General features: G+C 44.7%; 2 protein-coding genes across 3 annotated transcripts in view; one reads left to right on the top strand and one right to left on the bottom strand.

The window, feature by feature from the left end:
- Positions 1–22,048, top strand: part of LOC115136716 (cell adhesion molecule 1-like) — a 206,329-nt gene that overhangs the window by 40,639 nt on the left and 143,642 nt on the right. The gene's annotated exons all lie outside the window — the stretch shown is intronic.
- The window catches only part of LOC135574068 (uncharacterized), a 38,788-nt gene that overhangs the window by 3,564 nt on the left and 13,176 nt on the right, over positions 1–22,048 (bottom strand). Inside the window, exon 3 of the mRNA XM_065024943.1 lies at positions 21,665–22,040. Within this exon, the coding sequence (XP_064881015.1) occupies positions 21,665–22,040 (376 nt within the window). The remainder of the gene's footprint in view (positions 1–21,664; positions 22,041–22,048) is intronic.

The raw sequence follows: 22,048 nt of genomic DNA, 5'->3' as shown, positions 1-22,048 counted from the left end.
GATTGAGCACTGTTGCATGAGAGAGAGGGAGAGAGAAAGAGCGGGATACAGCCAGACACAAACTACTGGGCTACAGCCAGACACAAACTACTGGGATACAGCCAGACACAAACTACTGGAAACAGCCAGACACAAACTACCGGGATACAGCCAGACACAAACTACTGGGATACAGCCAGACACAAACTACTGGGATACAGCCAGACACAAACTACTGGGATACAGCCAGACACAAACTACTGGGTTACAGCCAGACACAAACTATTGGGCTACAGCCAGACACAAACTACTGGGCTACAGCCAGACACAAACTACTGGGACCCAGCTCAGGTCTCCATAGTAACAACCTACACTTCTTCTCTATTTTTCTACAATTTCTTTATTTTGTTGTCAGCAGTTGCAGAATAAGTTCATTAAAAAGCTGTGACAGGCTAACATGCTGTGTGAGATGACAGGAGGCCTGAGATGATTTGTGATGGATTGCTGCACTTTCTCTTCTCTTTAGTTACTCTGTCAAAAGGCACTAGAGCTTGATGTAATGCCTAAATGAATGTGCACTAATCAGTGCTTTTGCATTTTGTCATAATGACTTAACAACAGTGCTTTTGTATTTTGTCATAATGACTTAACAGCAGTGCTTTTGTATTTTGTCATAATGACTTCACAACAGTGCTTTTGCATTTTGTCATAATGACTTAACAACAGTGCTTTTGTATTTTGTCATAATGACTTAACAGCAGTGCTTTTGTATTTTGTCATAATGACTTAACAACAGTGCTTTTGTATTTTGTCATAATGACTTAACAACAGTGCTTTTGTATTTTGTCATAATGACTTAACAACAGTGCTTTTGTATTTTGTCATAATGACTTAACAACAGTGCTTTTGTATTTTGTCATAATGACTTAACAACAGTGCTTTTGTATTTTGTCATAATGACTTAACAACAGTGCTTTTGTATTTTGTCATAATGACTTGTACAACAGTGTATCTGAATTTATTTTGAATAGGGCTAATTTTTTTAATGAATATAAATGCAATATTTTTGTTTTGAATCGGGTTTCAATGTGCTCTCTCACCGGGCAAGAGTGGTCTGAGCAACAGTGTGTACCTGTTAAAGGCTTACTGCAGCGTGCCACTGACAAACAACACATAATGGGGACATTATGGAGGGTGTGAAAAACACATCAGTTACATCTAACCCAAAATGTGTTCATCTGTTTACTCTCAAACTAACACACATGTTGTGTTTAAGGTCATTGATGTGTGGTATAACAGAATACATACACATGTTAAGTACATGGTTATTCCATCCATCGATAACGCTGTGGTATATCTGACCTGTAGTCGCCCAGACCCATCTGTTTAGGAGCACCCAAGCTTCTCATACTAGGCTATGTGTTTTAGCTCTTTCTCAGGGGAGCAGAAGGGGCTGGTGATTGTTCTGTCTTCAGGTCAGTAATGAACCACTCAGTAGAGAGTCATCCTGTGTGAGTGGGCATTTAGTCCAGAGCTGGAGCTCTATGCAGCCCTTATCTCCAAGCCTAGGACTATCTCAGGCCATGTGGACTACTGAATGGTTAACAGGAGTGGACTTTTGTTCCAAACATGGGCTTTTCTTTGGGAATGTAGTATACAGAGCTGCCAGGTAGCCAGCTCCTCAGTAAAGCACTTTGGACAGTGTAGCTAGCGGTAGCTACAGCTAGGTAGGCAGGGCTTGGGCTGTGTGGTTTTCTCTCTCTCTCTCTCTCTCCTAATGGACTGTCCTCAGGCAGGGGTGCTATCCATCACATGTACTACCTGAGGTCTGGATCCTCCATAAAGATTAGAACTGTTAAGACAAGACGGATGGCCCTTGTCATTGCTAAGCATCATCCCCAAATGCCTAAATTAATTCTAGGAATCCTCGCAGGGGGCTTAAATGACCACATTAATAACAGCAGCTAACAGCAACGCGGCAGGGCCGACACTCTGTTCAAGGATGGTTAGTATGGCGTATCCTCAAGTATTTATGAAAATGGTAAACATAGAAGCTGTTTTATTGGTATTTTAGATGGACAAGGAGAGGCACTTAGTGGTGTGAGAGTGATTTTCCTTGTTAAACTCTTAATGGTTACTTTGTGGTGTGTGGAGTTATTTTTGATAAGGATCCCAAAGCATTGGAGACTGGGCTAACACTAGCAGTACTGACTATCCCCTACTCCACCTGTCCCCTCCCCTGACCTCTGGGAATTAGTAAGAGAGGAAAGCAATTGTTAAAGGAGTCCATATTTGATTGACCTTTGTTTCTCAGGTTACCCTCCTTCTGGTCTTTTAAAAGCTCCTATTTCACGGTGGCCTTTTAAAGGCAGTGGTAATGGATCTGTTTCCCCTCATTGACACGGCTGGACTCCGGTCACAGCTTCTACTCCCAGTTGGAAACCATTCATAAAATATGTGTTTCTATTGGGTTTTTCTGAACCACTGCATTTCCATCAGAAAGTGCTGTGAGAAATGACCACCACACACTCTGTTTGGTTTGTTTACTGTGCATTGATGAGTCATCTTGGTTTGAAATGTCATTGATGTACCTCCTGTTATTGATAGCTATGAATATACATTACAGCTTACCTCAGTAAACAACAGCACTGGTGGACGTACTGTACAGTAATTAACACCTATGCTCTCACTGCCAGGTGTGTAGTACCCAAAGATTTCAATATCTTCACAGACAAAACCTTCAGATCCAAACCTATCCACATCATCTAGATCTCAACATGGGATAGCCTTAACAGTATATTGGGCTGTCACAGCTCTTTTTAAAAATAGGATCAAGGCTTAGGTCATGGAGTCCTCCGCTCATGTTTTTGACATAATGCTAGGGTTGTTAGGTCTCACTCTGTCACTCACGCTGTAAAATACTTACGTTTTCCCTCCTTCAGTTGACCCCAGGGGAGACTGGCTGTCAATCAGCTATATTAAGTTGGAAATACTCTGCACTGCCAGGCAGCAAGACTCCCTCTCCTCAGTAACTTATATACCACTCATATCTAGCATCAAGGATGCCCCACTGTTTTCGCATCAGGCAGTAAGTGCCTTTGCTCTAATGTCAATGTATCATGCATGGTTTTATAGTTTTATCTGGGCTAGCTGTTAGACCCTTGTGTGTCATATGTCTGAGCGCTGCGAGGAAGAAAAGAGGAGCTCTCAGTCTCCTTCTCTCATCTTATCTGGCTCTTTTGTAACTGAAACACATTACCACATTGAAAGGCCTAGGATGTCACGTTCGTTTGTATAGACGGACCAAGGCACAGCGTATGTTGAATTCCACATCATATTTAATAGTGAAACTTAGCAAAAACAAACAATAAACAAACAAACGAAACAAACTGTGACCAAAGTGGTGCTACATACACTTACTCAAAACAATATCCCAAAACACACAGGTGGAATTATGCTACTTATAGCCAGCTGCCTCTAATTGGGAATCACACCAAGACGCCAACATAGAAAAAACAAACTAGAACCCCACATAGAAAATATAAACTAGACTAAATCGCTAGTCACACCCTGACCTACTCAACCATAGAAAATAAAGGCTTCCTATGGTGAGGACGTGAAAGTACCCCCCCCCCCCCCCAAAGGTGCGGACTTCACCGCAAAACCTGAAACAAAAGGGGAGGGTTAGGGGGGGGGGTGTCTAGTGTCGGTGGCGGCTCTGGTATGGGGCGAAGTACCCGCTCATCCGCCAGCATCGGGGGCGGCTCTGGTGCGGGACGAAGTATCCGGTCATCCCACGGATCCGCCAGCATCGGGGGCGGCTCTGGTGCGGGACGAAGAACCCGCTCAGCTCTCGGATCCACCATCTTTGATGGTGGCTCTGGTGCGGACCGAAGAACCCACTCATGCCGCGGATCCAGCCATGGACCCAGGCTGAACACCGTACCTGGATTGGACCTCGGTGCAGAAGAAGGCTCCTGTCTTGGAGCTGGATTGGACGCCATGCTCGGACTGGGCATCGGCGTAGGGGAAGGCGCCGGCCATGGAGCTGGATTGGACGCCATGCTCGGACTGGGCATCGGCGTAGGGGAAGGCGCCGGCCATGGAGCTGGATTGGACGCCATGCTCGGACTGGACATTGGCGCAGGGGAAGGCTCCTGCCATGGAGCGGGACCGGACGCCGTGCCTGGACTGGGCACCTGCGCAGAGAAACACTCCGGCCTTCGAGCGGGACTGGACGTCTGAGCACCGGCGCAGGGGAAGGCTCCGGCCATGGAGTTGGAGGATCCGGACCGTTGACCGTCTCAGGAGGTTCCGGACAGTGGACCGTCTCAGGAGGTTCCGGACTGTGGACCGTCTCAGGAGGTTCCGGACTGTGGACCGTCTCAGGAGGTTCCGGACTGTGGACCGTCTCAGGAGGTTCCGGACTGTGGACCGTCTCAGGAGGTTCCGGACTGTGGACCGTCTCAGGAGGTTCCGGACCCGTAGACCGTCTCAGGAGGTTCCGGACTGTGGACCGTCTCAGGAGGTTCCAGACTGTGGACCGTCTCACGAGGTTCCGGACTGGTGACATGCACTTGAGGGAGAGTGCGAGAAGCAGGTACAGGACATACCTGATTGGGAACACGCACTTCAAGGAGAGTGCGGGGAGCAGGCACAGGACGTACCTGACTGGGGACACGCACTTGAGGGAGAGTGCGAGGAGCAGGCACAGGACGTACTGGGCTGGGAAGGCATACTGGAGACCTGGTGCGTATAGCCGGCATCACTTGTACCGGAACACACTTCTCAGGATGAGTACGGAGAGCTGACTCAGGTGGCTTTAAATCGATAACACGCTCCTTAGGGCAAATGTTGTGCATCCTCCACCAATTCAATAACTCTCTCATTTCTCTCTCCTCCACATTCTCCCTCAACTCACTGACAATCTCTGATTCACTCCTCGGCTCGGCCGACCACCCCGTGTCCCCCCTCAAAAAAACATTTTTGGTCTGTCTTTTGGTCTTACTCTGTGGCCGCGAACCCCGGCGTCGGCGCTGTTCTCCCTTCTCTCCTTGCGTCTGCTGTGACTCCTGCCACGGAAGGATCTCCTGTCCCTCCATTATTTCCTCCCAGGTCCAACTTATTTTCTCCCTGATCTTCTCCAAAGACCAGGATTCCATTTCCTCCTGGGCACGCTGCTTGGTCCTGGTGTGATGGGATATTCTGCCCCCTTCGTTTGTATAGACAGACCAAGGCGCAGCATATGTTGAGTTCCACATCATATTTAATAGTGAAACTTAGCAAAAACAAACAATAAACAAACTAACAGAACAACAAACCGTGACAACAGAGGTGCTACATACACTTCCTCAAAACAATATCCCATAACACACAGGTGGAAAATGCTACTTAAGTATGATCCCCAATTAGAGACAACGATGGCCAGCTGCTTCTAATTGGGAATCACACCAAAACCCCAACATAGAAAAAACAAACTAGAACCCCACATAGAAAATATAAACTAGACTAAATCCCAAGTCACGCCCTGACCTACTCTACCATAGAAAATAAAGGCTTCCTATGGTCAGGACGTAACATAGGGAGAGGTACTGAACCTTAAAGCATCCTACCCTTCTTGCCTCTGCCTTAGTGAGAGGTGGCCCTAGCCACTGCAGGTGTCTGCTGTTAGCTGTGTTGGCTAGCTGTATGCTAAAGCAGAAATATTATATCTGCTCATTAGAATTCCTGTTTGGCCTTTTTTTTAAACCTAGCTAGTTAGATCCTGATGAATGTTGTTAGTCCCATTAACAGGAGGCCTGGACTCATTGTGTGTTAATCCCATATCTGTCAGTGGTTATTTAGATATCTGAGACTCAAATGAGTAAGCCAAGCCCTTTCAGTATTTATACTGGACAGCCTAGCAGGCTGGTATGTGGGCATTCACTGCCTGAACTAACAAATAAAGCTAGCTGCGGTAATGCCAGCTTAGGTGGGCATGCAATGCCAATTGGGGGTAGCAGGCCAAGACGTGTCACAGCGGCAGACTGTTATTATCTCAGATGAAAATCTGTGCTAACCTGACGGCTACAATTAGTGTCAGCTGGTTATTGAGTCTTTAAAGAGGACTCCTGGCCTTTTGGCTCCCAGCCTGTCTGGCTATAGAAGTCTCTAATGAGTCATTAGCCGCATGGCCTCTCCTCTCAGGAGTCCACCCCATAATGGCACACCTTTCATCTATTTTACAGAGAGGCTGTCCTTGGTTATTAGCAGTGCTCTGAAGTCCTATTACCTTTACGTCTATGATAAATGGATGAAATACGGTTGCCAAGTGCACTATCCCTCCCTTTCTATCTTCTGGTCAGTCTCTCCAATCTCGTTTTTCATTGGCATTTCTCTCCTATCATTGAGCATAATTGGTAATTGATGTTCCTTTACTTCAATATTTGATCTGTTTCATAATTTGTAGTTATTGAAGTTTGTGATTGATAGAATTTATGACAATATATTGATGGCCTTTCCATATCATCTTGCGGGTACTTAAACCGTGTCTTTAGAAACTGAACACTTGACCACTATTTGAAAAAGGCAACAGATCTTTGTGTTTTTGCTATTTGTTATCAAGCTGCAGTAAGTAAGTTATCAAGGTACAGGGTTTGTATGTGGTGATGAAGATAGCAATCATTATGATTATACAATAAGCATCACCCTGAGCTGAATGGCCAGGTTTGAGTGCTATTGAAGCAAATTACTAACAGTCGCAGAGTTAAATAAAACAGAAGTTTCCCACAGTGACTTCAAGAAATCACAGCTCTTAAAGTTGATTTTTTGTAAGTTATTTTGTATTTATTTTATTTAACCTTTATTTAACCAGGTAGGCCAGTTGAAAACAAGTTCTCATTTACAACTGCGACCTGGCCAAGATAAAGCAAAGCAGTGCGACACAAACAACACAGAGTTGCACATGGGATAAACAAAAGTACAGTCAATAACACAATAGAAAAATCTATATACAGTGTGTGCAAATGTAGTAAGATTAGGGAGGTAAGGCAATAAATAGGCCATAGTGGCAAAATAATTACAATTCAACATTAACATTAGAGTGATAGATGTGCAGACGATGATGTGCAAGTAGAGATACTGGGGTGCAAAGGAGCAAAAGAATGAATATCAATATGGGGATGAGGTAGTTGGGTGGGCTTTTTACAAATGGGCTGTGTACAGGTGCAATGATCGGTAAGCTGCTCTGACAGATGATGCTTAAAGTTAGAGAGGGAGATATAAGACTTTTGCAATTCGCTCCAGTCATTGGCAGCAGAGAACTGGAACGAAAGGTAAGCTAGTATCGTGTAGAATCATTGCACCATCTAAACCGCTGTGAAATATATTTTCCATAACCAAAATGATTGATGTTTCAGCTGTTTGAAGCTGGAGTACAAAACCGAAAGTAAAAGACGCAAAAACAAAATTTAAGAATGGGAAGCAGATAGAACAGATCTACCGCTTCTTACATTTTCTTTCAAGTAGAATGATAGATCTATAACTCAAATGTCTATGTGAATTTGGTTGGGTTGCCCAAAAGTTACATATTACCACGGTAAAGAGAAACCTCTAAGTAGTTTCTGAGTGGTTTGAAATGTCAAATTTTCTAGTCCAAATTTAGAATTTAATTGAACTTTTCTTAAGCTGTGCCTTCCACCTTTGTTGCTTTGCCGAAATGATTCAATATCTTCTAGCTGTCCCCTCTCTGTCTCTTTGTATGTGTCACAGGTATCTCTGTTACAGTATGCAGGGGAGCGACATCCCTTGGCAAGAAAAGAGCCTCTTGTTGAAAGCGGAGGGCAGATGCGATAGAGGGGGTTCAAAGGCATGCTTTACATATTGCAGTGGGATACATCTAAACAAGCTTTCTTCAACCAGACTGGAGTCTGTCTGAACTCAGCCCTCTGTGTCCCCTGGTCTCTTCCATTTGGCTCGTTTGTGTTATTTCACAAGATATCAGCATACAGAACAGGAATTGGAATAAGAGTAGGCACATGTATTGGCTAAGCAGTTAATAAACAATTATCAGAGGAAATATGTATTTTTAAGAATCTGGCCAAGCTTAACTGTACAGTAACTTCTCTGTCTGTATTATGTTTAAGGACTATTGACAACACCCCAGCTCACTCCCTGTAGCTCCCTATTGTATAACCCCCATATAATGCACTACAACCTTCCATAATGCTTACTCTTTGACAATCTCGATCTCTCACTGAAGCAGAGATTTGTTCCACAGAGGCAGAGCGCCCAACCTCTCTCCCCCTCTTCCCCACCTTCCTCCCTCCCTCTCCCACACTCTCTTCATCTCCCCCACATCTCTCTGTTCGTCTCCTGCTTCTCTCTCCCCACCTCTCTCTCTTTCTCTGTCTCTCCCCCTTTCTCTTTTTCTTCCCTCTCTTAGTCCTCCCCTCTCTCCTCTCATACACACTTTTCTCCCTCCCTCCCTCCCTCCCTCCCTCCCTCTCTATCTCTCTGTGGAAGTCTGTGTGGGCTGGTCTGTTTGGGTTTTCTCCCCTGACTGTCACAGCTCAGCTCATTTTTGATTAAACGCCCTGCAGCACTACTGAGGTTCATTCATTCTAATGAGAGGAGCGGAGGCCTGTCCAATGATGAACCTGTATCACTGGACTGTGAGACGCCACAGGATATTCTTCTTCTTCTGGACCCCGTTCTTACTTACACCCTAGCTTACAGCTATGTTTTACTCATTTACTTTGATTGTCTATGCTCCTGGAATAGTATGCCCCTGCCCTTTGCTTATTATGATTATGGTGGATTTTCTTCATCTTCCTCCCTGTGTAGTAGGACTATGTTGATGGCTCATTGTTTCACCCTTGAATTCAGTAATTTATTCGCTTCGGCACCCCAGTGTCAACGTCATGAATAATTTGTGAAATCAGATGCGTAAATCTTGTTCCACATCCTCTGTTGTCTGGTAAGCGCACTAGAAACTCATAGATTAGACTTAACATAGTAAATGTAAATCCGGGACACTCAAATTAGTATGATATGTTACATTTGGTATGGTTACATAAGACAGATGGTTACTTAAGACAAAAAAATGAAAGTAGGGTGGTTATTCGGGGTGGATGGGTAGGCGTATAATGCGAACGTCTAGCAATCCAAATGTTGCAAGTTCGAATCTCATTACGGACAATTTTTGCATTTTCAAATACTTAGTACTTTTTAGCTACTTGCAACTACTTAGCATGTCAGCTAACCCTTCCCCTAACCCTAACATTATCCCTTTAACATAACTCCTAAACTTAACCCTAACTCCTAACCACTAACCTTAACTCCTAACTCTAAAGCCTAGATAGAATTCATAACATATTATACGTTTTTGCAAATTCAAAAACATATAGTACATTTAGCATATTTGTAACACTATACGAAATGGGTGATGGACATCCACAAATTAATACATACCATACGAAACGTAACATATCATACTAAATCGAGTGTCTCGGATTCACGTACAGAATAACACGAAGTGCACTGAGACCAGGTTGAGAAACTGGATACTTTCTTTCTGCGTTTGTCAGTGCCTGAAGTTTTTTAATGTATTTTATACTGAATAAAAATATAAACGCAATATGCAACAATTTCTAAGACTTTAATGAGTTACAGTTCATATGTATAAGGAAATCAGTCAATTGAAATAAATTCATTAGGCCCTAATCTATGGATTTCACATGCCTGGGAATACAGATATGCATCTGTTGGTCACAGATATCTTTTTTTTTAAAGGTAGGGGCGTGGATCAGAAAACCAGTCAGTATCTTGTGTGACCAACATTTCTGTCATGCAGCGCAACACATCTCCTTCGCATAGTTCATCAGGCTGTTGATTGTGGCCTGTGGAATGTTGTCCCACTCAATGGCTGTGCGAAGTTGCTGGATATTGGTGAGAACTGTACACATCGATCCAGGGCATTCCAAACATGCTTAATGGTCTGGTGAGTATGCAGGCCATGGAAGAACTGGGACATTTTCAGTTTCCAGTAATTGTGAACAGATGCTTGCGACATTATTAATGCTGAAACATGGCAGTGGATGAATGGCACAACAATGGACCTCAGGATCTCGTCACGGTATCTATTCATTAAAATTGCCATTGACAAAATGTCATTGTCATTAGCTAATGCACCCCACCGCCACCATGGGGCACTCTGTTCGCCACGTTGACATTAGCAAACCGCTCACCTACACAACGCCATATGGTCTGTGGTTGTGAGGCCGGTTGTACATACTACCAAATTCTCTAAAACTACATTGGAGGTGGCTTATGGTAGAGAAATTACCATAGAATGATCTGGCAACAGCTCTGGTGGACATTCCTGCAGTCAGTGGGCCAATTGAACGCTCCCTCAAAACTTGAGACATCTGTGGCATTGTGTTGTGTGACAAAACTGCACATTTTAGAGTAACCTTTTATTGTCCCCAGCACAAAGTGCACCTGTGTAATGATCATGCTGGATTATCTTGGCTATGGAGAAATGCTCACTAACAGGGAAGTAAACTAATTTGTGCACAAAATGTGAGAGAAATAAGTTGTTTGTGCATATGGAATATTTCTAGGATCCTTGATTTCAGCTCATGAAACATGGGACCAACACTTTACATATTGCATTTATATTTTTGTTCAGTGTAGTATGACAAAAGATGGGTTTTTTTTCTGGCTAGGTAACTAAAAACTTCATACATGCATGGATGTATTCATACGTTCTCAGGTTGTGGCAGGGTATTCTTTCTTTTCCACATTGACCTAGTTTTTGTGTCTGCCTTCATGGCCTCTTGGTTTGAGCCTGAACGGCTCTTGGGGCATTGAGAAAGTAGAGAATGGCCTCAGAAATGACAGATAGAGAGAGGTAGTCAGAACCAAGCTGTGTTGAGGTAATGGCCTGGCTGGAAGACGTCCTTGTTTTTTGATGGAACCACTCTCATTGAGCCGAGCACAAAACACACTTCACACATAGCCTGAGTCTGAATACAGTGTAGTCTCTCACTCTGCAGGGTAGCTTTCAGGCAAGGCTGAAGGACAGAGCCCACCTCTCAGCCAGTTCAACCCTGTTGTCCTCTTCCCGCCAGTTAGTGTTAGTCCGCCCAACAACCTATCTAGTCTATTCTGAAGAGCCAGACAACTGAAGTATGAGAATAATTTTGCCAACGTATTCCTAAAAAAGGAAGCTTTACCTCGCACTGCAGTAGGCAGTGCATCTCTCCCCCCAGAGAACATGTGCCGAATACAACAGGTAAACCTTTCAGTGAGATGCTTACTTACAAGCCCTTAACCAAGAAAGCAGTTTTTCAGTAAGTAAGAAAATATGTCAATTTTCTTTTAAACATATACAGTTGAAGTCGGACGTTTACATACACCTTAGCCAAATACATTTAAACTCAGTTTTCCTCAATTCCTGACATTTAATCCTAGTACAAATTCCCTGTCTTAGGTAAGTTAGGATCACCACTTTATTTTAAGAATGTGAAATGTCAGAATAATAGTAGAAAGAATGATTTATTTCAGCTTTTATTTCTTTCATCACATTCCCAGTGGGTCAAAAGTTTACATACACTCAATTAGTATTTGGTAATATTGCCTTTAAATGGTTTAAATTGGGTCAAACGTTTTGGGTAGCCTTCCACGAGCTTCCCACAATAAGTTGGGTGAATTTTGGCCCATTTCTCCTGACAGAGCTGGTGTAACTGAGTCAGGTATGTAGGTCTCCTTGCTCGCACACACTTTTTCAGTTCTGCCCACAAATTTTCTACAGGATGAGGTCAGGGCTTTGTGATGGCCACTCCAATACCTTGACTTTGTTGTCCTTAAGCCATTTTGCCACAACTTTGGAAGTATTCTTGAGGGTCATGTGTCTTTGGAAGACCCATTTGCGACCAAACTTTAACTTCCTGACTGATGTCTTGAGATGTTGCCTCAAAATATCCACATGATTTTTCTTCCTCATGATGCTGATTTATTTTGTGTGCACCAGTCCCTCCAGTCCCTCCTGCAGCAAAGCACCCCTACACATGATGCTGCCACCCCTGTGCCTCACGGTTGGGATGGTGTTCTTCGGCTTGCAAACCTCACCCTTTTTCCTCCAAACATAACGGTGGTCATTATGGCCAAACAGTTCTATTTTTGTTTCATCAGACCAGAGGACATTTCTCCAAAAAGTACGATCTTTGTCCCCATGTGCAGTTGTAAACCGTAGTCTGGCTTTTTATTGGCGGTTTTGGAGCAGTGGCTTCTTCCTTGCTGAGCGGCCTTTCAGGTTATGTCGATATGGGACTCGTTTTACTGTGGATATAGATACTTTTGTAGCTGTTCCTCCAGCTGTTGTTCTGGGATTGATTTGCATTTCTCGCACCAAAGTATGTTCATCTTTAGGAGACAGAACGCTTTTCTGAGCGGTATGACGGCTGCGTAGTCCCATGGTGTTTATACTTGTGTACTATTGTTTGTACAGATGAATGTGGTACCTTCAGGCGTTTGGAAATTGCTCCCAAACAAAATTGCTCACCTGAACCAGACTTGTGCAGGTCTACAATTTTTGGCTGATTTCTTTTGATTTTCCCATGATGTCAAGCAAAGAGGCACTGAATTTGAAGGTAGGCCTTGAAATACATCCACAGGTACTGTACACCTCCAATTGACTCAAATTATGTCAATTAACCTATCAGAAGCTTCTAAAGCCATGAAATTATTTTCTGGAAATTTCCAAGCTGTTTAAAGGCACCGTCAATTTAGTGTATGTAAACTTCTGGCCCACTGGAATTGTGATACAGTGAATTATAAGTGAAATAATCTGTCTGTAGATGTCCTAACCGACTTACCAAAACAATAGTTTGTTAACAAGAAATATGTAGAGTGGTTGAAAAACAAGTTTTAATGACTCCAACCTAAGTGTGTGTAAACTTCCGACTTTAACTGTACAATAAAAAATAAAATATAAATTAACACAGTAAAATAACAATAACAAGGCTATTTACACGGGATTGACTGGTACCAAGTCAATGTGTGGGGATACAGGTTAGTAATTGAGGTAATATGTACATGTAGGTAGGGGTCAACTGACTTTGCATAGATAATAAACAGCGAGTAGCAGCAGCGTAAAACGGGGTCAATGCAAATAGTCCGGGTAGCCATTTGATTAACTGTATAACAGTCTTATGGCTTGGGGGTAGAAGCTGTTAAGGAGCCTTTTGGACCAACACCATAACTGTATTATCCGGTACTGCTTGCCATGCCGTAGCAGAGAGAGCAGTCTATGAGTTGGGTGGCTGAAGATCGTTTTTAGGGCCTTCCTCTTACACCGCCTGGTATAGAGGTCCTGGATGTCAGGAAGCTTGGCCCTGGTGATGTACTGTGCCATACGCACTACCCTCTGTAGCGCCTTGCGGTCGGAAGCCGCGCATTTGCCATACCAAGCGGTGATGCAACAAGTCAGGATGCTCTCCATGGTGTAGCTATAGAACCTTTTGAGAATCTGGGGACCCATTATAAATCTTTTCAGTCTCCTGAGAGGCAATAGGCGTTGTCGTGCCCTCTTCATGACTGTCTTGGTGTGTTTGGACCATGATAGTTTGTTAGTGATTTGGACACCAAGGAACGTGAAGCTCCTGACCTGCTCCACTACCGCTCCGTTGATGTTAATGGGGTCGTGCTCGGCCCTCCTTTTCCTGTAGTTCACGATCAGCTACTTTGTCTTGCTCACGTGGTGGGAGAGGTTCTTGTCCTGGCACCGCACGGCCATGTCTCTGACCTCCTCCCTAAAGGCTGTCTCATCGTTGTTCATGATGAGGCCTAAAACCATTGGGTTGTTGGCAAACTTAATGATGTTGTTGGAGTTGTGCGTGGCCACGCTGTCGGGAGTACAGGAGGGGACTAAGCACACATCTCTGAGGGGCCCCGGTGTTGAGGGTCCTTAGCTTAGTGATGAGCTTTGAGGGCACTATGGGGGCACTATGGTGTTGAACGCTGAGCTGTAGTTAACAAAATATGTTATTGTGGTTCACAGAAGTCTGTGAAAGGATTTTTTTGTGTAACAGAGTATCCCATACAATACTTTGTCATTATGCTCTCGATTCACTCTGTTACTGTGAGATGCTCTGTTGCGCATTAACCTCGCACATTTTCTGTAGTTAGTCACATTAGAAAATGCTGAGCACCGGAATGTATGGGATAATCTACTCTCTCTCCATTTCAATTCAAGCAGTATGCTGTGTTGAAGAGAGATTGGCTAATCTGTGAAAACGAGTCTGGCGCTCACTGGAATATTATGCTCACTGATTTAATGCCCTCTCTGTATTTTTCTCTTAGGTAAGCAATTTCTGGCCTCACTGCCGAGGATGGGGGTATGTGCACTAGTGGGGATCACTCCCTATGAGGGGTTGGACGACTGATTGAGGTGATGTACTGCAGCATGGCTCTGCCCATTCACAGCAGATGGGATTGTAGCCCTGCTGTTTCAATACACAGACAAGCATAGAGTCACTGCAGCAATGGCACACTGTTACTATAGAAATGTAATCTTCTAGTACTGCTGTGTACAGAAAATGGCCTATGTATTATTGCAACCATGCCATATTGATATATAGGAATACTATAGTCTTGCAGCATTAATACTTAAATAGGCCTTCAGTATTAATGCATAGCAGATAGTAGTATAACCATGCCATATGATTACATACCTGTAGCCTTGCAGTATTAATACTAAGATCAACCTACAGTAATACTATTAATGCTTATAGGAGTATTACCGCTCAGCTGATAGTCAGGTAGCTGTAACTCCTGCTGACTCTGTCTTCATTATGCATGAGTCCTGACAACCCATCACCAGTTGTCACAGAGCTGACCACTGAATGACATCTGACCACCCATCATCAGCTGTCACAGAGCTGACCACTGAATGGCATCTGACCACCCATCACCAGCTGTCACAGAGCTGACCACTGAATGACATCTGACCACCCATCATCAGCTGTCACAGAGCTGACCACTGAATGGCATCTGACCACCCATCATCAGCTGTCACAGAGCTGACCACTGAATGACATCTGACCACCCATCATCAGCTGCCACAGAGCTGACCACTGAATGGCATCTGACCACCCATCACCAGCTGTCACAGAGCTGACCACTGAATGACATCTGACCACCCATCATCAGCTGCCACAGAGCTGACCACTGAATGGCATCTGACCACCCATCACCAGCTGTCACAGAGCTGACCACTGAATGGCATCTGACCACCCATCATCAGCTGTCACAGAGCTGACCACTGAATGGCATCTGACCACCCATCACCAGCTGTCACAGAGCTGACCACTGAATGACATCTGACCACCCATCATCAGCTGCCACAGAGCTGACCACTGAATGACATCTGACCACCCATCATCAGCTGTCACAGAGCTGACCACTGAATGGCATCTGACCACCCATCACCAGCTGTCACAGAGCTGACCACTGAATGACATCTGACCACCCATCATCAGCTGCCACAGAGCTGACCACTGAATGACATCTGACCACCCATCATCAGCTGTCACAGAGCTGACCACTGAATGGCATCTGACCACCCATCACCAGCTGTCACAGAGCTGACCACTGAATGGCATCTGACCACCCATCATCAGCTGTCACAGAGCTGACCACTGAATGGCATCTGACCACCCATCATCAGCTGTCACAGAGCTGACCACTGAATCATATCTTTCTTGTTTTATTTTTTTTATTTAACCAGGTAGGCTAGTTGAGAACAAGTTCTCATTTACAACTGTGACCTGGCCAAGATAAAGCAAAGCAGTTCGACACATACAACAACACAGAGTTACACATGGAATAAACAAACATACAGTCAATAAAACAGTAGAAAAAGTCTGTATACAGTATGTGCAAATGAGGTAAGATAAGGCAGGTAAAGGCATCAAATAGGCCATGGTGGCGAAGTAATTACAATATATCAATTAAACACTGGAATGGTAGATGTGCAGAAGATGAATGTGCATGTAGAGATACTGTGGTGCAAAGGAGCAAGATAAATAAATACAGTATGGGGATGAGGTAGTTGGATGGGCTATTTACAGATGGGCTATGTACAGGTGCAGTGATCTGTGAGCTGCTCTCACAGCTGGTGCTTAAAGCTAGTGAGAGAGATATGTGTCTCCAGCTTCAGTGATTTTTGCAGTTCGTTCCAGTCATTGCAGCAGAGAACTGGAAGGAAAGTCGGCCAAAGCAGGAATTGGCTTTGGGGGTGACCAGTGAGATATACCTGCTGGAACGCGTGCTACGAGTGGGTGCTGCTATGGTGACCAGTGAGCTGAGATAAGGCGGGGCTTTACCTAGCAGAGACTTGTAGATGACCTGGGGCCAGTGGGTCTGGCGACGAGTGTGAAGCGAGGGCCAGCCAACGAGAGCGTACAGGTCGCAGTGTTGGGTTGTATATGGGGCTTTGATGATAAAGCGGATGGCACTGTGATAGACTGCATCCAATTTGTTGAGTAGAGTGTTGGAGGCTATTTTGTAAATGACATCGCCGAAGTCGAGGATAGATAGGATGGTCAGTTTTACGAGGGTATGTTTGGCAGCATGAGTGAAGGATGCTTTGTTGTGAAATATGAAGCCGATTCTAGATTTAATTTTGGATTGGAGATGTTTAATATGAGTCTGGAAGGAGAGTTTACAGTCTAGCCCAACACCTAGGTATTTGTAGTTGTCCACATACTCTAAGTCAGAAAACTAGAATGGTCCAAACACACCAAGACATTCATGAAGAGGGCACGACAAAGCCTATTCCCCCTCAGGAAAATAAAAAGATTTGGCATGGGTCCTGAGATCCTCAAAAAGTTCTTAATTTAATTTAGCATTAGAGATGCTTAATGTAAGTCTGGAAGGTGAGTTTACAGTCTAACCAGACACCTAGGTATTTGTAGTTGTCCACAAGTCAGAACCATCCAAAGTAGTGATGCTGGACGGGCGGGCAGGTGCGGGCAGTGATCGGTTGAATATTTCGTTTTAGTTGTAGTTCGAGGCCATGGAAGGAGAGTTGTATGGCATTGAAGCTCATCTGGAGGTTAGTTAACACAGTGTCCAAAGAAGGACCAGAAGTATACAGAATGGTGTCGTCTGCGTAGAGGTGGATCAGAGACTCACCAGCAGCAAGAGCGACATCATTGATGTATACAGAGAAGAGAGTCGGCCTGAGAGTTGAACCCTGTGGCACCCCCATAGAGACTGCCAGAGGTCCGATCAACAGGCCCTCCGATTTGACACACTGAATTCTATCAGAGAAGTAGTTGGTGAACCAGGTGTGGCAATCATTTGAGAAACCAAGTCTGTTGAGTCTGCCGATAAGAATGTGGTGATTGACAGAATCGAAAGCCTTGGCCAAGTCGATGAATACGGCTGCACAGTATTGTCTCTTATCGATAGCGGTTATGATATCGTTTAGGACCTTGAGTGAGGCTGAGGTGCACCCATGACCAGCTCTGAAACCAGATTGCATAGCGGAGAAGGTACGGTGGGATTCGAAATGGTCGGTAATCTGTTTGTTAACTGACCGCCCAGGGAGAGGAGAAGAGGGGAGGGGGAGAACAGGAGAGGAGAGGTGAGGAGAGGAGAGGAGAGGAGAGGGGAGGGGGGGAGGAGAGGCGAGGAGAGGAGAGGAGATGAGGGGGAGAAGCGGACACGAAGGGAAAGAAAAGTAGAGGAGAAGAATAAAGGAGGACAGAGGAGTGTAGAGAAGTAGAGAGGAGGGGAGGGGAGGGGATAGGAGGGGGGAATGAGGAGGGTAGAGAAGGGGAGGGGAGGGTATAGGAGGGTAGAGAAGGGGAGAGGACAGGACGGTAGAGGAGAGAGGAAGGAGATGAGGAGAGGATAGGATAGGAGAAGAGGGGATATGAAAAGAGAAGAGAGGCGAGCATTCCATCAGGGTGGCTTTAAGATGAGCCCACTGACATAGAAACATTCTCCTCAACTTTACTTCTGGCTGCTTCCTTTCCTGTGCCTCCATGGTCCAAAGGGATCAGTCATCTCAGTCACAGGCACACCTTGATATTACCTTCAATTACACGTCTTGAAATGGAACCTATGCTATCGTTTGGGGAAATCAAAGTTTGTACCAATACCAATGTGCATAGATTGCATACACAGTAATAATTAGTCTGAAATGATAGAGATGAGTGATTGATCTGTTATAATAATACACTGTTTAAATGTACCTTCAAGGGGTTCATCCCCTCTCTCTCTCTCTCTCTCTCTCTTTTTCTCGCTCTCTCTCTCTGCATTGATGATGCAATGGAGCTGATAGTCACAAAGTGTATCTACATTACTGTCTATTCAGCATGTCTAAAAGCAGCCCTCTGGAGCAGATGGTACTGGAGGCATGAGACTCAACCCTCATCTCACCCCAATCTGGAGAGCAGGCCTCAATAGACAGTCACTGCCTGAATGGGATGTGAAAGAGTTGACTCAGAGCAAACTAAAGGCAAACTAAAGGCTGGCTAGCATACTGGTACAAGACATTTTACGTAATATTATGATGGTGAGAAAAAGCTCCCATGCGTTCATATACACAAAGCCCTCTGCAGTAAGGTTGAATGGTGGGAACCGGATTACCGAGATTCACTGCCAAAACCCACTCCCTTTTCCCAGGATAAATAACTGCAAGAAACCGGTAAATTATAGTAAATTATATCTATGAACAGCATGACATGAAATAAAACTGTCAAATGATATGCGATGTCTAAATCTGTCTTCTCTACCGTCTTCTCTCTGTTATTTGCATGAACGCTCAGGCTGGGGACAAACAGTGCATCCCAGTAGGCTATGGAGCGCAGTTCACAATGCATGTACAGTATCATCTTATCATGACTTTTTTTCTTGTGACAGTACATTGGTTGCAGCATATCCTATGCTACAGTAGGGTAATATAAGGACTGAATGAGTCCATACTTTTTAATGGTCATTTATTCAACATTTTTGCAGCTGAGTTTTAAAACATCCTATCACTCGAATATCATTACTTTAAATCAGAGCGCACCTCAGCACTCTCTATCCTTTTCTCTCTCCATCAATTCCATTCAAATGGAATCAAAAATAGATGATCCTGTTCAAGATGGACATACAGTACCAGTCAGAAGTTTGGACACACTCCTTCCAGGGTTTTTCTACATTGTAGAATAGTAGTGAAGACATCAACACTATGAAATAAAACATATGGAATCATGTAATAACCCTAAAAGTATTAAACAAATCTAGTTATATTTTATATTTCACATTATTCAATGTAGCCACCCTTTGCCTTGACAAATCAAACCAAATCAAAAAAGTTGATTTGTCACGTGCACTGAATACAACAGGTTATACATACAACAGAATACAACAGGCTCTAACCAATCGTGCAAAAAATGTATTAGTTGAACAATAGGTAAGTAAAGAAATAAAACAACAGTAAAAAGACAGGCTATATACAGTAGCGAGGCTATAAAAGTAGCGAGGCTACATAAAGACACCGGTTAGTCAGGCTGATTGAGGTAGTATGTACATGTAGATATGGTTAAAGTGACTATGCATATATGATGAACAGAGAGTAGCAGCAGCGTAAAAATAGGGGTTGGGGGTTGTGGGAGGGGGCACACAATGCAAATAGTCCGGGTAGCCATTTGATTACCTTTTCAGGAGTCTTATGGCTTGGGGGGAAAAACTGTTGAGAAGCATTTTTGTCATAGACTTGGCACTCCGGTACCGCTTGCCATGCGGTAGTAGAGGGAACCGTCTATGACTGGGGTGGCTGGGGTCTTTGACAATTTGTAGGGCCTTCCTCTGACACCGCCTGGCGTAGAGGTCCTGGATGGCAGGCAGCTTAGCCCCAGTGATGTACTGGGCCATACGCACTACCCTTTGTAGTGCCTTGCGGTCAGAGATCGAGCAATTACCATACCAGGCGGTGATGCAACCAGTCAGGATGTTCTCGATGTTGCAGCTGTAGAACCTATTGAGGATCTCAGGACCCATGCCAAATATCTTTAGTTTCCTGAGGGGGAATAGGCTTTGTCATGCCCTCTTCATGACTGTCTTGGTGTGTTTGGACCATTCTAGTTTGATGTTGATGTGGACACCAAGAAACTCTCAACCTGCTCCATTACAGCCCATCGATGAGAATGGGGGTGTGCTCGGTCCTCCTTTTCCTGTTGTCCACAACCATGTCCTTAGTCTTGGTTAGGTTGAGGGATAGGTTGTTATTCTGGCACCACCCGGCCAGGTCTCTAACCTCCTCCCTATAGGCTGTCTCGTTGTTGTCTGTGATCAGGCCTACCACTGTTGTGTGATCTGCAAACAGCTTTGCACACTCTTGGAATTCAATTAACAGTAGTGCCTTGTTAAAAGGGAATTTGTAGAATTTCTTTCCTTCTTAATGAATTTGAGCCAATCAGTTGTGTTGTGACAAGGTAGGGGGGGTTTACAGAAGATAACCCTATTTGGTAAAATACCAAGTCCATATTATGGCAAAGAGAAATGACAGTCTTTCAATACTTTAAGACATGAAGGTTAGTCAATCCAGAACATTTCAAGAACTTTGAAAGTTTCTTCAAGTGGAGTCGCAATAACCATCAAGCGCTATGATGAAACTGGCTCTCATGAGGACCGCCACAGGAAAGGCAGCCCAAATAAATGTAACACACACATCTCAACATCAACTGTTCAGAGGAGACTGTGTGAATCAGACCTTCATGGTCGAATTGCTGCAAAGAAACCCCTACTAAAGGACACCAATAAGAAGAAGAGAATTGCATGGGCCAAGAAACAAGATCAATGGACATTAGAGAGGTGGAAATCTGTCCTTTGGTCTGATGACTCCAAATGTCCGATTTTTGGTTCCAACCGCTGTGTCTTTGTGAGACGCAGAATAGGTGAACAGATGATCTCTGCATGTGTGGTTCCCACCGTGAAGCATGGAGGAGGAGGTGTATTTTTCTCGTGACACTGTCAGTGATTTATTTAGAATTCAAGGCACACTTTATCAGCATGGCTACAAAAGCATTCTACAGCGATACACCATCACATCTGGTTTGCGCTTAGTGGGACTCTCATATATACATTTACATTTAAGTCATTTAGCAGACGCTCTTATCCAGAGCGACTTACAAATTGGTGCATTCACCTTATGACATCCAGTGGAACAGCCACTTTACAATAGTGCATCTAAATCTTTTAAGGGGGGTGAGAGGGATTACTTTATCCTATCCTAGGTATTCCTTAAAGAGGTGGGGTTTCAGGTGTCTCCGGAAGGTGGTGATTGACTCCGCTGTCCTGGCGTCGTGAGGGAGTTTGTTCCACCATTGGGGGCCAGAGCAGCGAACAGTTTTGACTGGGCTGAGCGGGAACTGTACTTCCTCAGTGGTAGGGAGGCGAGCAGGCCAGAGGTGGATGAACGCAGTGCCCTTGTTTGGGTGTAGGGCCTGATCAGAGCCTGGAGGTACTGAGGTGCCGTTCCCCTCACAGCTCCGTAGGCAAGCACCATGGTCTTGTAGCGGATGCGAGCTTCAACTGGAAGCCAGTGGAGAGAGAGCGGAGGAGCGGGGTGACGTGAGAGAACTTGGGAAGGTTGAACACCAGACGGGCTGCGGCGTTCTGGATGAGTCGTAGGGTTTAATGGCACAGGCAGGGAGCCCAGCCAACAGCGAGTTGCAGTAATCCAGACGGGAGATGACAAGTGCCTGGATTAGGACCTGCGCCGCTTCCTGTGTGAGGCAGGGTCGTACTCTGCGGATGTTGTAGAGCATGAACCTACAGGAACGGGCCACCGCCTTGATGTTAGTTGAGAACGACAGGGTGTTGTCCAGGATCACGCCAAGGTTCTTAGCGCTCTGGGAGGAGGACACAATGGAGTTGTCAACCGTGATGGCGAGATCATGGAACGGGCAGTCCTTCCCCGGGAGGAAGAGCAGCTCCGTCTTGCCGAGGTTCAGCTTGAGGTGGTGATCCGTCATCCACACTGATATGTCTGCCAGACATGCAGAGATGCGATTCGCCACCTGGTCAT

The sequence above is a fragment of the Oncorhynchus nerka genome, linkage group LG11 (assembly GCF_034236695.1).
Source record: "Oncorhynchus nerka isolate Pitt River linkage group LG11, Oner_Uvic_2.0, whole genome shotgun sequence".
NCBI lineage: Eukaryota > Metazoa > Chordata > Actinopteri > Salmoniformes > Salmonidae > Oncorhynchus > Oncorhynchus nerka.
The sequence above is the reverse complement of the archived record's forward strand: the minus strand, read 5'-3'. Positions and strand labels throughout refer to the sequence as shown.